We start from the raw sequence: 17,194 nt of genomic DNA on the forward strand, positions 1-17,194 counted from the left end.
ATTATATAGCGCACACATATTCCGCAGCGCTGTACAGAGATTATTATTACCAGTTATTATATAGCGCACACATATTCCGCAGCGCTGTACAGAGACTATTATTACCAGTTATTATATAGCGCACACATATTCCGCAGCGCTGTACAGAGAATATTATTACCAGTTATTATATAGCGCACACATATTCCACAGCACTGTACAGAGACTATTATTACCAGTTATTATATAGCACACACATATTCCGCAGCGCTGTACAGAGATTATTATTACCAGTTATTATATAGTGCACACATATTCCGCAGCGCTGTACAGAGAATATTATTACCAGTTATTATATAGCGCACACATATTCCGCAGCGCTGTACAGAGGATATTATTACCAGTTATTTATATAGCGCACACATATTCCGCAGCGCTGTACAGAGATTATTACCAGTTATTATATAGCGCACACATATTCCACAGCGCTGTACAGAGAATATTATTACCAGTTATTATATTGCGCACACATATTCCGCAGCACTGTACAGAGACTATTATTACCAGTTATTATATAGCGCACACATATTCCACAGCGCTGTACAGAGAATATTATTACCAGTTATTATATTGCGCACACATATTCCGCAGCACTGTACAGAGACTATTATTACCAGTTATTATATAGCGCACACATATTCCGCAGCGCTGTACAGAGATTAGTATTACCAGTTATTATATAGCGCACACATATTCCGCAGCGCTGCACAGAGATTATTATTACCAGTTATTATATAGCGCACACATATTCCACAGCGCTGTACAGAGAATATTATTACCAGTTATTATATTGCGCACACATATTCCGCAGCACTGTACAGAGACTATTATTACCAGTTATTATATAGCGCACACATATTCCGCAGCGCTGTACAGAGAATATTATTACCAGTTATTATATTGCGCACACATATTCCGCAGCACTGTACAGAGACTATTATTACCAGTTATTATATAGCGCACACATATTCCGCAGCTCTGTACAGAGATTATTATCACCAGTTATTATATAGCGCACACATATTCCGCAGCGCTGTACAGAGAATATTATTACCAGTTATTATATAGCACACACATATTCCGCAGCGCTGTACAGAGAATATTATTACCAGTTATTATATAGCGCACACATATTCCACAGCGCTGTACAGAGACTATTATTACCAGTTATTATATAGTGCACACATATACCACAGCGCTGTACAGAGACTATTATCACCAGTTATTATATAGCGCACACATATTCCGCAGCGCTGTACAGAGAATATTATTACCAGTTATTATATAGCACACACATATTCCGCAGCGCTGTACAGAGAATATTATTACCAGTTATTATATAGCGCACACATATTCCACAGCGCTGTACAGAGACTATTATTACCAGTTATTATATAGTGCACACATATACCACAGCGCTGTACAGAGACTATTATTACCAGTTATTATATAGCGCACACATATTCCGCAGCGCTTCTCACATGTATTATAGCCCAGTGCATCACATTTCTGTATTGATATGTATGTAAATCCATGTAAGGCCATCGGCTGGTATGGGCATCGGTGTACGGCCATCGGTGTACGGCCATCGGCTGGTATGGGTATCGGTGTACGGCCATCGGCAGGTATGGGAATCTGTGTACGGCCATCGGCAGGTATGGGAATCGGTGTACGGCCATCGGCTGGTATGGGTATCGGTGTACGGCCATCGGCTGGTATGGGTATCGGTGTACGGCCATCGGCTGGTATGGGTATCGGTGTACGGCCATCGGCTGGTATGGGTATCGGTGTACGGCCATCGGCTGGTATGGGTATCCCTACATCTATCCGCTCGCACGGAAACAGACCATCAATCCAGATGGAACCACTGACATATGAGGCACCTCCTCTATATTTAAGAATAGGGCCTTTTTTATTATTATATATTGTTTATTACAGTCATTAAATGACATTGCCTGGGTCTGTCTCAGACTCCCAGTGATGTCACTGGCTCCTAGTGACAGGTTAGGCTGCACTCACAGTGATGTCACTGGTTCCTAGTGACTGGATAGGCTGCACTCTTAGTGATGTCACTGGCTCCTAGTGACTGGATACATCAATAGTTCCTAGTGACTGGATAGGCTGCATTCTCAGTGATGTCACTGGCTTCTAGTGACTGGATAGGCTGCACTCTCATTGATGTCACTGGCTCCTAGTGACTGGATAGGCTGCACTCTCAGTGATGTCACTGGCTCCTAGTGACTGGATACATCAATAGTTCCTAGTGACTGGATAGGCTGCATTCTCAGCGATGTCACTGGCTCCTAGTGACTGGATAGGCTGCGCTCTCAGTGATGTCACTGGCTCCTAGTGACTGGATAGGCTGCGCTCTCAGTGATGTCACTGGCTCCTAGTGACTGGATAGGCTGCATTCTCAGCGATGTCACTGGCTCCTAGTGACTGGATACATCAATAGTTCCTAGTGACTGGATAGGCTGCATTCTCAGCGATGTCACTGGCTCCTAGTGACTGGATAGGCTGCGCTCTCAGTGATGTCACTGGCTCCTAGTGACTGGATAGGCTGCGCTCTCAGTGATGTCACTGGCTCCTAGTGACTGGATAGGCTGCATTCTCAGCGATGTCACTGGCTCCTAGTGACTGGATAGGCTGCGCTCTCAGTGATGTCACTGGCTCCTAGTGACTGGATAGGCTGCGCTCTCAGTGATGTCACTGGCTCCTAGTGATCAATGATCTATTTTTCCATGGTGCCTCGTGCCTCCTATACGTATTTATAGCATATAGTGTATGGAACGTGCATGGGTTAAGCTATAACATGGCTGCCTGTGCTTTGTGTAGGTGATGCTGGAAACACTTTAAAGAATAATTCCTGAACATAAATAATGACCAGAAAATACTAATTATTTTACAGTTTCTCCTCCGTCCATCTTTCGCCGTCCTTTGATGGAATAAAAAATGCATGTGAAGTTTGGACATCAAAGCGCAGACACCCACTGCTGCTGCATTCTGGGCAATAAATCACTAAACGAGGAATTAAAGAAAAGACAGCAGCAATCTAACGTTCTAAGTGAGGAAGCGTTTCCCAGATCCTAAATAACTTACAGACCGTCTCTGTAACTCTCAGCAAACTGCACAACGCCAGGAATATCTGCAGGGCTGAGGAATGGAAATCGCTGCTGTCAGGGATAAAGTCACATTACGCCATGGGAGCGGCGCACCAATCATTTACTAATCTGCTGCCTGCGATTATAAGGGGATGTCGCTGTATGGTCGACAGTAAAAAAGGTTGACAGTCATTAGGTCAACAGGTAATGACACAATTTGTATTTTTATTAAATGGAGGGGGGGAATATAACCGTGCCCGAAGCAAGGCGGTACACTTATACGGTGCCCATGTCGACATTTGCAGACAGACAGCAAAAAAAGTTTTTTTTTTTTAAACTCATGTCAACCTTTTGGTTGTGTAGACACCAGTTACCAGAGAGCGCCCATTACAGAGACCGTACCGACTGTGTGAGAGCGGCCATTACAGAGACCGTACCAACTGCGCGAGAGCGGCCATTACAGAGACCACATCGACTGTGTGAGAGCGGCCATTACAGAGACCGTACCAACTGCGCGAGAGCGGCCATTACAGAGACCACACCGACTGCGTGACAGCGGCCAATACAGAGACCACACCGACTGTGTGAGAGCAGCCATTACAGAGACCGTACCGACTGCGTGAGAGCGGCCATTACAGAGACCGTACCGACTGCGTGAGAGCGGCCATTACAGAGACCACACTTACTGCGTGAGAGCGGCCATTACAGAGACCGTACCGACTGCGTGAGAGCGGCCATTACAGAGACCGCACCGACTGCGTGAGAGCGGCCATTACAGAGACCACACTTACTGCGTGAGAGCGGCCATTACAGAGAACGTACCGACTGCGTGAGAGTGGCCATTACAGAGACTGCACCTACTGCGTGAGAGCGGCCATTACAGAGATCGTACCGACTGCGTGAGAGCGGCCATTACAGAGACCACACCGACTGCGTGAGAGCGCCCATTACAGAGACCACACTTACTGCGTGAGAGCGCCCATTACAGAGACCACACTTACTGCGTGAGAGCGGCCATTACAGAGATCGTACCGACTGCGTGAGAGCGGCCATTACAGAGACCACACTTACTGCGTGAGAGCGGCCATTACAGAGATCGTACCGACTGCGTGAGAGCGGCCATTACAGAGACCACACCTACTGCGTGAGAGCGGCCATTACAGACACCACACTTACTGTGTGAGAGCGGCCATTACAGAGACCGTACCAACTGCGTGAGAGCGGCCATTACAGAGACCACACCGACTGCGTGAGAGCGGCCATTACAGAGACCGTACCGACTGCATGAGAGCGGCCATTACAGAGACCACACCGACTGCGTGAGAGCGGCCATTACAGAGACCGTACCGACTGCGTGAGAGCGGCCATTACAGAGACCACACCGACTGCGTGAGAGCGGCCATTACAGAGACCAGACTTAATGCGTGAGAGCGGCCATTACAGAGACTGCACCGACTGCGTGAGAGCGGCCATTACAGAGACCACACCGACTGCGTGAGAGCGGCCATTACAGAGACCGTACCAACTGCGCGAGAGCGGCCATTACAGAGACCACACTTACTGCGTGAGAGCGGCCATTACAGAGATCGTACCGACTGCGTGAGAGCGGCCATTACAGAGACCACACTTACTGCGTGAGAGCGGTCATTACAGAGACCACACTTACTGCGTGAGAGCGGCCATTAAGGAGACCGTACCGACTGCGTGAGAGCGAACATTACAGAGATCGTACCGACTGCGCGAGAGCGGCCATTACAGAGACTGCACCTACTGCGCGAGAGCGGCCATTACAGAGACCGTACCGACTGCGTGAGAGCGGCCATTACAGAGACCACACTTACTGCGTGAGAGCGGCCATTACAGAGACCGTACCGACTGCGTGAGAGCGAACATTACAGAGATCGTACCGACTGCTTGAGAGAGGCCATTACAGAGACTGCACCTACTGCGTGAGAGCGGCCATTACAGAGACCGTACCAACTGCGTGAGAGCGCCCATTACAGAGACCACACCTACTGCGCGAGAGCGGCCATTACAGAGACCGTACCAACTGCGTGAGAGCGCCCATTACAGAGACCACACTTACTGCGTGAGAGCGGCCATTACAGAGATCGTACCGACTGCGTGAGAGCGGCCATTACAGAGACCACACTTACTGCGTGAGAGCGGCCATTACAGACACCACACTTACTGCGTGAGAGCGGCCATTACAGAGACCACATTTACTGCGTGAGAGCGGCCATTACAGAGACCACACTTACTGCGTGAGAGCGGCCATTACAGACACCACACTTACTGCGTGAGAGCGGCCATTACAGAGACCACATTTACTGCGTGAGAGCGGCCATTACAGAGACCACACTTACTGCGTGAGAGCGGCCATTACAGAGACCACACTTACTGCGTGAGAGCGCCCATTACAGAGACCACACTTACTGCGTGAGAGCGGCCATTACAGAGATCGTACCGACTGCGTGAGAGCGGCCATTACAGAGACCACACTTACTGCGTGAGAGCGGCCATTACAGAGACCACACTTACTGCGTGAGAGCGGCCATTACAGAGACCACACTTACTGCGTGAGAGCGGCCATTACAGACACCACACTTACTGCGTGAGAGCGGCCATTACAGAGACCACATTTACTGCGTGAGAGCGGCCATTACAGAGACCACACTTACTGCGTGAGAGCGGCCATTACAGAGACCACACTTACTGCGTGAGAGCGCCCATTACAGAGACCACACTTACTGCGTGAGAGCGGCCATTACAGAGATCGTACCGACTGCGTGAGAGCGGCCATTACAGAGACCACACTTACTGCGTGAGAGCGGCCATTACAGAGACCACACTTACTGCGTGAGAGCGGCCATTACAGAGACCACACTTACTGCGTGAGAGCGGCCATTACAGAGACCACACTTACTGCGTGAGAGCGGCCATTACAGAGACCACACTTACTGCGTGAGAGCGGCCATTACAGACACCACACTTACTGCGTGAGAGCGGCCATTACAGACACCACACTTACTGCGTGAGAGCGGCCATTACAGACAGGATTGCGCCATTCACTTACTGCGTGAGAGCGGCCATTACAGAGACTGCACCTACTGCGCGAGAGCGGCCATTACACAGTCCATCACTTGAGTTATATACGATCTGAGCCCGGCTCACATATCAATTATCTGGACAGCTGGACGCATGATAATGTGTAGTTTTCCTTTCCCACAGGCAGAATGCGCCATATCACTGTATATGGACTCGGAACATATTGTTTTCTTGCCTTTTTTAGCATGATAATGTGTAGTTTTCCTTTCCCACAGGCAGAATGCGCCATATCACTGTATAACCCTGTGTGTGCCGGACAGGAGTGCGGAGAGTGCCGAGTCCCACCATTACCCCAGCCCATGTTAGGCCCCTGGCTTCCCAGACACCCTCTGCCCCGTTAGCCTTGGTATAAGCCTCTCTGTTTGCACAGAGCTTCATTACATTGCTGGATCTGGTGAAAAGGAAACACAAAATCCTACAACAGGTGCAAAATATTAACAGTCATATGTATTTCAGTAAGTGGCAAATATCAGATATGACAGGGCGGGGTCATTAACCACAGAGTATGCCTCTACCGGGGTAAAGCGGTGCTAGGGCAGGCTGGAGGCATTAACCACAAAATGTGCCGTTACAGAGGAAAGGGGTCACTGTGGCCTGTTAGTGCGGTTTGATGATGACATCACACGCAGGCTGGTAGGGGTCACTGACCTGTTAGTGCGGTTAGATGATGACATCACACGCAGCCCGTTAGGGGGTCACTGTGGCCTGTTAGTGCGGTTAGATGATGACATCACACACAGGCTGGTAGGGAGTCACTGCAGCCTGTTAGTGCGGTTAGATTATGACATCACATGCAGCCTGTTAGGGGGTCACTGTGGCCTGTTACTGCGGTTAGATGATGACATTACTCACAGGCTAGAAGGGGTCACTGGGACTATTAGTGTGATAAGGTGATGACATCACACGCAGCCTGTTAGGGGGTCACTGTGACATGTTAGTGCGGTTAGATGATGACATCACACACAAGCTGGTAGGGGGTCACTGGGACTATTAGTGTAGTTAGATGATGACATCACACACAGGCTGGTAGGGGGTCACTGCGGCCTGTTAGTGCAATTAGATGATGACATCACACACAGGCTGGTAGGGGGTCACTGCGGCCTGTTAGTGCAATTAGATGATGACATCACACGCAGCCCGTTAGGTAGTCACTGTGGCCTGTTAGTGCCGTTAGATGATGACATCACACACAGGCTGGTAGGGGTCTCAGAAGAGACAACATTTTTGCAGCCATCTTTGGTTGAATATTTGACACTCCCACAGCTGATCAGCGGGGGGCGCTGCAGGACACCTGTGACAAGTGCCAGGGGGCTCATACATGAACAATGATACCATAGTGCACACGGTGCTGATCACAGCTACAATCCCTGACTGATCAGCACCCTGAGCGCCATGTTATATGTGACTTTATGCGTGTAGCTTGTCCATTTGTTCCCCCTTTGGCCAATATTTCCCGGACAGATGTGGAACAAGCAGCTGCCTCTGCGTAATAAGCCATGACATGGAAGGGGGATATTCAGCAATAAGCCATTAAATCCTGTGACTAAATATCGCCGCCTAACTCAGCTTCCATTGTGAACCTCAAATCATGGGTCCCATCAAATCCATCAGAAGCAAAGCACTGAGCAGAGCCCCTCGTCCCCCCCCCCCCCCCCCCAGCCCAGTCCCCTCGCCTGTGTCTGCATCGTTCGCTGGCTCCCAAAGTTGTTTTTCCTTTTGCTTATGTCAATGTATTGCTCCAGAATGTATAACTGGGTGACGCGGCAGCTCCCGGAGGTGTCTGTGGCCATCTATAATGAGGGGTGTTTGGATAAATATGTGTACGGAAGTCTGCGGGGCTCTGCGGGCGCGTCTGTTTGTCCGGCACACATACACTATTGGCAACGTTATACAGAGTTTAGGAGCCGGTCACGCCGTCCGGCATCGGCAGTAATCCCACAAACTGCCAGGCCGAGGCGTCTTCTCCTACATGGCGGGGGCTTATTTATCAACCGGAGGGTGCAGAGACAAGTTACTGCTCCTTTATTTTTATAAACTAGTTAAAAGCCCGGCAAAATGGCGGCTTCTGCAATGTACTTTCACTTTGCGCTGTGACAGTTTTCAGGCCACAAACTCTCCACCCCACCCCCATCTTTGTATGATGCTTCCCCGCAGCCAGCAATGTGCACGCAGTTCTGTGCCAGTCTACCAGCTGCCAAGCAATGTACTTTCACTTTGAACTGTGACAGTTGTTAGCTCACAAACTCCCTAACCCACCACCAGTCCCTATCTGCTCCTAACTCCAATCCCTGTCCTCTCAGCTCCCTCTCTCCATATCCAGCAAGTTCGAAAAAAAATCAGTGTCCCTGCAAAAATTGCTTTCACTCTCTGTTATGACATCTTCCAGCACACAAAGGAGGAATTTGGTCCGTTAAGTGGCCTCTAGTGGTCAATGGCAGTACTTCACCTCAGTATCAGATAGATAGATTTAGAACAGACCCTTGTGTTGTGCCACAGAAATTAGGATAACTGTGTGGGGGTCGCCTAGCTTACAATATCCCCTGTTGCATAGGGGATGGGGGGAAATATGGAGTACAATCGTAAGTTGGTGCCCCTTGTGTCGATCTTCACAATTAAGCCTTAAGTTAATTCACACTAGCAAATAGAAGAAAGTCCATATAATTTTAAATATTTATTAAAAAGCCTCTTATTCCACACAGTGGTAGCAGTTATTCCAGATCTTTACAATTTTCATTGAGATATTTCAGATACTTGGAAATAGTAGATGAGGATACCAGACGCGTTTCGCCCCTTAACGGGACTTCATCAGGGGTTTGCGGATCATAAGAATTATTAGGGGCAGCTTTCACAAGAAACAATTCATAACAAGGTGGTTAAATGCGTCCTTGTACAACCGAAGAACCTTTCTCAGGCTAAAATGGCAATGAAGGCTTCGAATGATCTGGGAAGACCCAATGTATGATTCTCATGGACCCAGGCTAATTTCTTGGTGGAGTTTGCTTAATTGGATTAAAAAACAATAAAATTCAGTACAGACCCTGGGATTGGTCTAGAGGCAATTGTTACCTTCTATGGGTGTGCTCTGGATAGATAGATTATATATATATATATATATATATATATATATATATATATATATATATATATATATATATATATAGATAGATAGATAGATAGATAGATAGATAGATAGATAGATAGATAGATAGATAGTGTGATGTCCAGAACCCTTATTTACACGCTTGCCACTGAGTGATTATTGCACTGGTCACCAATAATCACAGGCTAAGGGGGAGATTCAATCGCCGTCGAGCATCTCCCGTGGGGGAGATGCTCGACGGGCCCTATTCAATGCTGTCTTCCCCGACAGCATTGAACAGGGTTTCCTGTCAGAACGAGCCCGACATCTCTAGCTGTCGGGCTCGTTCTGCCGAGAACAGCCGGGAAGTGACGAGCTGCCGGCTGCAGCTCGTCACTTCCCGGCCGCAACTCGCGGCCACGCCCCCTTCTCGCCGCTCGGCGGCCGGGACATTGAATCCCGACTGCCGAGCTCCAGGCGAGCTCACCGAGAATGGGACAGGGGCACGGCTGTCGCGCTAGCTCGACAGCCGTGCCCCTGACATTGAATACCCCCCTTAGAGTAGCCAGGGACTTCACACACCCTCCCCTAATACAGGTATATCTGGCCTGGTGCTGACATCACACACCCTCCCCTAATACAGGTATATCCGGCCTGGTGCTGACGTCACACACCCTCCCCTAAAGCTGCGTACACACGGGGCAATATGATCGCTGGCAATATATTGCTCAGTGTCCCGTTTTCATGTCAGAAATATGGGCACTGCCCCTTTCTCTGACATTTCCAGACTGATTCCAGACTGATTTTCATTTGTGAAAGCCTAAAAAAAATGATTTGATGGTTGGTGACTATCGAATGATTTTGTGGCCGCGCGCTTGCATGCGAATGGATGCGTGAATGTAGCCCAACCGCTGCTTAGCAATACCAAGCTGAATCAGGCCTTAGCGTGCTATGTAACCATAGATGTGTATAATACGATCCGCACATATGGAAGTCACCGCGGAGCCACTGATGGGTCACACAGAAATCTACAAGTCTGGGCGGATAGATGACACCATCTATACCAGTAATATCGTCTATTCCTCCTGACAGCTGCAGGGGAACATGTAGGAAGCATCGTTACAGTGTAACAAGCCTCATGTACATACAATTATCTATATATCAATAGCAGAAGGACAATTATTATAAGGGATGTACTGCCGGTGTCTGAGCAGCATAGAAAGCCATTGGTCACTACACGCCGCCACACCGATAGTGGGGTCACCACACGCCCCCACACCGATAGCGGGGTCACCACACGCCGTCACACCGAAAGCGGGGTCACCACACGCCGTCACACCGATAGCGGGGTCACCACACGCCGCCACACCGATAGTGGGGTCACCACACGCCCCCACACCGATAGTGGGGTCACCACACGCCCCCACACCGATAGTGGGGTCACCACACGCCGTCACACCGATAGTGGGGTCACCACACGCCGCCACACAGATAGTGGGGTCACTACACGCCGCCACACCGATAGTGGGGTCACTACACACTGTCACACCGATAGTGGGGTCACTACACGCCGCCACACCGATAGCGGGGTCACTACACGCCATCATACCGATAGCGGGGTCACCACACGCCGCCACACCGATAGTGGGGGTCACCACACGCCGCCACACCGATAGTGGGGTCGCCACACGCCCCCACACCGATAGTGGGGTCACTACACGCCCCCACACCGATAGTGGGGTCACTACACGCCGCCACACCGATAGTGGGGTCACTACACGCCGCCACACCGATAGTGGGGTCATCACACGCCGCCACACCGATAGTGGGGTCACCACACGCCGCCACACCGATAGTGGGGTCACCACACGCCGCCACACCGATAGTGGGGTCATCACACGCCGCCACACCGATAGTGGGGTCACCACACGCCGCCACACCGATAGTGGGGTCACCACACGCCACCACACCAATAGTGGGGTCACCACACGCCGCCACACCGATAGTGGGGTCACCACACGCCGCCACACCGATAATGGGGTCACCACACGCCGCCACACCGATAGTGGGGTCACCACACGCCGCCACACCGATAGTGGGGTCACCACACGCCGCCACACCGATAGTGGGGTCACCACACGCCGCCACACCGATAGTGGGGTCACCACATGCCGCCACACCAATAGTGGGGTCACCACACGCCGCCACACCGATAGTGGGGTCACCACATGCCGCCACATCGATAGTGGGGTCACCACACGCCACCACACCAATAGTGGGGTCACCACACGCCGCCACACCGATAGTGGGGTCACCACACGCCGCCACACCGATAATGGGGTCACCACACGCCGCCACACCGATAGTGGGGTCACCACATGCCGCCACACCGATAGTGGGGTCACTACACGCCCCCACACCGATAATGGGGTCATCACACGCCGCCACACCGATAGTGGGGTCACCACACGCCGCCACACCGATAATGGGGTCACCACACGCCGTCACACCGATAGTGGGGTCACCACACGCCGCCACAACGATAATGGGGTCACTGCACGCCGCCACACCGATAGTGGGGTCACCACACGCCGCCACACCGATAGTGGGGTCACCACACGCCGCCACACCGATAGTGGGGTCATCACACGCCGCCACACCGATAGTGGGGTCACCACACCGATAGTGGGGTCACCACACCGATAGTGGAGTCACCACACGCCGCCACACCGATAGTGGGGTCACCACACGCCGCCACACCGATAGTGGGGTCACCACACGCCGCCACACCGATAGTGGGGTCACCACACGCCGCCACACCGATAGTGGGGTCATCACACGCCGCCACACCGATAGTGGGGTCACCACACGCCACCACACCAATAGTGGGGTCACCACACGCCGCCACACCGATAGTGGGGTCACCACACGCCGCCACACCGATAGTGGGGTCACCACACGCCGCCACACCGATAATGGGGTCACCACACGCCGTCACACCGATAGTGGGGTCACCACACGCCGCCACAACGATAATGGGGTCACCACACGCCGTCACACCGATAGTGGGGTCACCACACGCCGCCACACCGATAGTGGGGTCACCACACGCCGCCACAACGATAGTGGGGTCACTGCACACTCCCAGGACAGTGAGGGTCAGCACACAGGGGTGACAGGACAGTGGTGGTACATAGCGAGGACAGAACTGGGGGTACATAATGGGGGGGACAGGACAGTGTGTGTGTGGGGGGGGCACAGGGGTAAGTACATCAGCGAGCATCGGGCACAGTACCTCCTCCAGTTGGGCGCTGATGAGCGCGGACTCCCAGGACCGGGAACCCCCGGGGGCGGCGGCGGAGGACGCCGAGCTCTTGGACCGCTTAGGACTCATGTCTGATGGCTCTGTGTACTTCCGGGAGACGCGCCTGGTCTCCTAGCAACGGCCGGGCCCCGAGGCTCCGCCCACTCCCTGCTGCTGCTGCTGCTGCAAGGTTCTCTGCACAAGTCGTGGATATACTCATCTATATGTAATGTAACAGTATATACCACACCTCCCGGCACGCCCCATTCAGGGGGACACAGTGCTCTGCATCGCATACCTCCCAGCATGCCCCATTCAGGGAGAACACAGTGCTCTGTATCGCATACCTCCCAGCATGCCCCATTCAGGGGGGACACAGTGCTCTGTATCACATACCTCCCGGCACGCCCCATTCAGGGGGACACAGTGCTCTGCATCGCATACCTCCCAGCATGCCCCATTCAGGGAGAACACAGTGCTCTGTATCGCATACCTCCCAGCATGCCCCATTCAGGGAGAACACAGTGCTCTGTATCGCATACCTCCCAGCGTGCCCCATTCAGGGGGGACACAGTGCTCTGTATCGCATACCTCCCAGCATGCCCCATTCAGGGGGACACAGTGCTCTGCATCGCATACCTCCCAGCATGCCCCATTCAGGGGGGACACAGTGCTCTGTATCGCATACCTCCCAGCATGCCCCATTCAGGGGGACACAGTGCTCTGCATCACATACCTCCCAGCATGCCCCATTCAGGGGGGACACAGTGCTCTGTATCGCATACCTCCCAGCATGCCCCATTCAGGGGGGACACAGTGCTCTGCATCACATACCTCCCAGCATGCCCCATTCAGGGGGGACACAGTGCTCTGTATCGCATACCTCCCAGCATGCCCCATTCAGGGGGGACACAGTGCTCTGCATCACATACCTCCCAGCATGCCCCATTCAGGGGGGACACAGTGCTCTGTATCACATACCTCCCAGCATAACCCATTCAGGGGGGACACAGTGCTCTGCATCGCATACCTCCCAGCATGCCCCATTCAGGGGGGACACAGCGCTCTGCATCGCATACCTCCCAGCATGCCCCATTCAGGGGGGACACAGCGCTCTGCATCGCATACCTCCCAGCATGCCCCATTCAGGGGGGACACAGTGCTCTGTATCGCATACCTCCCAGCATGCCCCATTCAGGGGGAACACAGTGCTCTGTATCGCATACCTCCCAGCATGCCCCATTCAGGGGGGACACAGTGCTCTGCATCGCATACCTCCCAGCATGTCCCATTCGGGGGGGGGGACACAGTGCTCTGCATCGCATACCTCCCAGCATGCCCCATTCAGGGGGGACACAGTGCTCTGCATCGCATACCTCCCAGCATGCCCCATTCAGGGGGAACACAGTGCTCTGTATCGCATACCTCCCAGCATGCCCCATTCAGGGGGGACACAGTGCTCTGCATCGCATACCTCCCAGCATGTCCCATTCGGGGGGGGGGGGGACACAGTGCTCTGCATCGCACACCTCCCGGCACGCCCCATTCAGGGGGACACAGTGCTCTGCATCGCATACCTCCCAGCATGCCCCATTCAGGGGGGACACAGTGCTCTGTATCGCATACCTCCCAGCATGCCCCATTCAGGGGGGACACAGTGCTCTGCATCACATACCTCCCAGCATGCCCCATTCAGGGGGGACACAGTGCTCTGTATCACATACCTCCCAGCATGCCCCATTCAGGGGGAACACAGTGCTCTGTATCGCATACCTCCCAGCATGCCCCATTCAGGGGGGACACAGTGCTCTGCATCAAATACCTCCCAGCATGTCCCATTCGGGGGGGGGGGGACACAGTGCTCTGCATCGCATACCTCCCAGCATGCCCCATTCAGGGGGGACACAGTGCTCTGCATCGCATACCTCCCGGCACGCCCCATTCAGGGGGACACAGTGCTCTGCATCACATACCTCCCAGCATGCCCCATTCAGGGGGGACACAGTGCTCTGTATCGCATACCTCCCAGCATGCCCCATTCAGGGGGGACACAGTGCTCTGCATCACATACCTCCCAGCATGCCCCATTCAGGGGGGACACAGTGCTCTGTATCACATACCTCCCAGCATAACCCATTCAGGGGGGACACAGTGCTCTGCATCGCATACCTCCCAGCATGCCCCATTCAGGGGGGACACAGCGCTCTGCATCGCATACCTCCCAGCATGCCCCATTCAGGGGGGACACAGTGCTCTGCATCGCATACCTCCCAGCATGCCCCATTCAGGGGGGACACAGTGCTCTGTATCGCATACCTCCCAGCATGCCCCATTCAGGGGGAACACAGTGCTCTGTATCGCATACCTCCCAGCATGCCCCATTCAGGGGGGACACAGTGCTCTGCATCGCATACCTCCCAGCATGTCCCATTCGGGGGGGGGGACACAGTGCTCTGCATCGCATACCTCCCAGCATGCCCCATTCAGGGGGGACACAGTGCTCTGCATCGCATACCTCCCAGCATGCCCCATTCAGGGGGAACACAGTGCTCTGTATCGCATACCTCCCAGCATGCCCCATTCAGGGGGGACACAGTGCTCTGCATCGCATACCTCCCAGCATGTCCCATTCGGGGGGGGGGGACACAGTGCTCTGCATCGCACACCTCCCGGCACGCCCCATTCAGGGGGACACAGTGCTCTGCATCGCATACCTCCCAGCATGCCCCATTCAGGGGGGACACAGTGCTCTGTATCGCATACCTCCCAGCATGCCCCATTCAGGGGGGACACAGTGCTCTGCATCACATACCTCCCAGCATGCCCCATTCAGGGGGGACACAGTGCTCTGTATCGCATACCTCCCAGCATGCCCCATTCAGGGGGAACACAGTGCTCTGTATCGCATACCTCCCAGCATGCCCCATTCAGGGGGGACACAGTGCTCTGCATCGCATACCTCCCAGCATGTCCCATTCGGGGGGGGGGACACAGTGCTCTGCATCGCATACCTCCCAGCATGCCCCATTCAGGGGGGACACAGTGCTCTGCATCGCATACCTCCCAGCACGTCCCATTCGGGGGGGACACAGTGCTCTGCATCGCATACCGGGGGGACACAGTGCTCTGCATCGCATACCTCCCGGCACGCCCCATTCAGGGGGACACAGTGCTCTGCATCGCATACCTCCCGGCATGCCCCATTCAGGGGGGACACAGTGCTCTGTATCGCATACCTCCCAGCATGCCCCATTCAGGGGGGACACAGTGCTCTGCATCACATACCTCCCAGCATGCCCCATTCAGGGGGGACACAGTGCTCTGCATCACATACCTCCCAGCATGCCCCATTCAGGGGGGACACAGTGCTCTGTATCGCATACCTCCCAGCATGCCCCATTCAGGGGGAACACAGTGCTCTGTATCGCATACCTCCCAGCATGCCCCATTCAGGGGGGACACAGTGCTCTGCATCGCATACCTCCCAGCATGCCCCATTCAGGGGGGACACAGTGCTCTGCATCGCATACCTCCCAGCATGCCCCATTCAGGGGGGGACACAGTTCTCTGTATCACATACCTCCCGGCACGCCCCATTCAGGGGGGGACACAGTGCTCTGTATCACATACCTCCCGGCACGCCCCATTCAGGGGGGGACACAGTGCTCTGTATCACATACCTCCCAGCACGACCCATTCAGGGGGGGGACACAGTGCTCTGTATCACATACCTCCCAACACAACCCATTCAGGGGGGACACAGTGCTCTGTATCACATACCTCCCGGCACGCCCCATTCAGGGGGGACACAGTGCTCTGTATCACATACCTCCCAACACGCCCCATTCAGGGGGGAAACAGTGCTCTGTATCACATACCTCCCAGCATGCCCCATTCAGGGTGGACACAGTGCTCTGTATCACATACCTCCCAACATGACCCCTTCAGGGGGGACACAGTGCTCTGTATCACATACCTCCCAGCATGCCCCATTCAGGGGGGACACAGTGCTCTCTATCACATACCTCCCAGCATGCCCCATTCAGGGAGGACACAGTGCTCTGTATCACATACCTCCCAACATAACCCATTCAGGGGGGACACAGTGCTCTGTATCACATACCTCCCAGCATAACCCATTCAGGGGGGACACAGTGCTCTGTATCACATACCTCCCAGCATGCCCCATTCAGGGGGGACACAGTGCTCTGTATCACATACCTCCCAGCATAACCCATTCAGGGGGGACACAGTGCTCTGTATCACATACCTCCCAGCATGCCCCATTCAGGGGGGACACAGTGCTCTGTATCACATACCTCCCAGCATGCCCCATTCAGGGGGGACACAGTGCTCTGTATCACATACCTCCCAGCATGCCCCATTCAGGGGGGACACAGTGCTCTGTATCACACACCTCCCAACATGCCCCATTCAGGGGGGACACAGTGCTCTGTATCACATACCTCCCGGCATGCCCCATTCAGGGGGGACACAGTGCTCTGCATCGCATACCTCCCAGCATGCCCCATTCAGGGGGGACACAGTGCTCTGTATCACATA

General features: G+C 53.4%; 1 protein-coding gene across 3 annotated transcripts in view; it reads right to left on the reverse strand.

The window, feature by feature from the left end:
* SPAG17 (sperm associated antigen 17) overlaps positions 1 to 12,756 on the reverse strand; it is a 274,209-nt gene extending 261,453 nt beyond the window's left edge. For all 3 annotated transcript variants that reach the window (XM_083171479.1, XM_083171477.1, XM_083171478.1), the window contains exon 1: positions 12,623 to 12,756. In XM_083171479.1, coding sequence (XP_083027605.1) covers positions 12,623 to 12,721 — 99 coding nt within the window. In that variant the 5' untranslated portion in view covers positions 12,722 to 12,756. The remainder of the gene's footprint in view (positions 1 to 12,622) is intronic.
* Positions 12,757 to 17,194: the final 4,438 nt, after the last annotated feature.

The sequence above is a fragment of the Crinia signifera genome, chromosome 2 (genome assembly GCF_055691185.1).
Source record: "Crinia signifera chromosome 2, ASM5569118v1, whole genome shotgun sequence".
Classification (NCBI taxonomy): domain Eukaryota; kingdom Metazoa; phylum Chordata; class Amphibia; order Anura; family Myobatrachidae; genus Crinia; species Crinia signifera.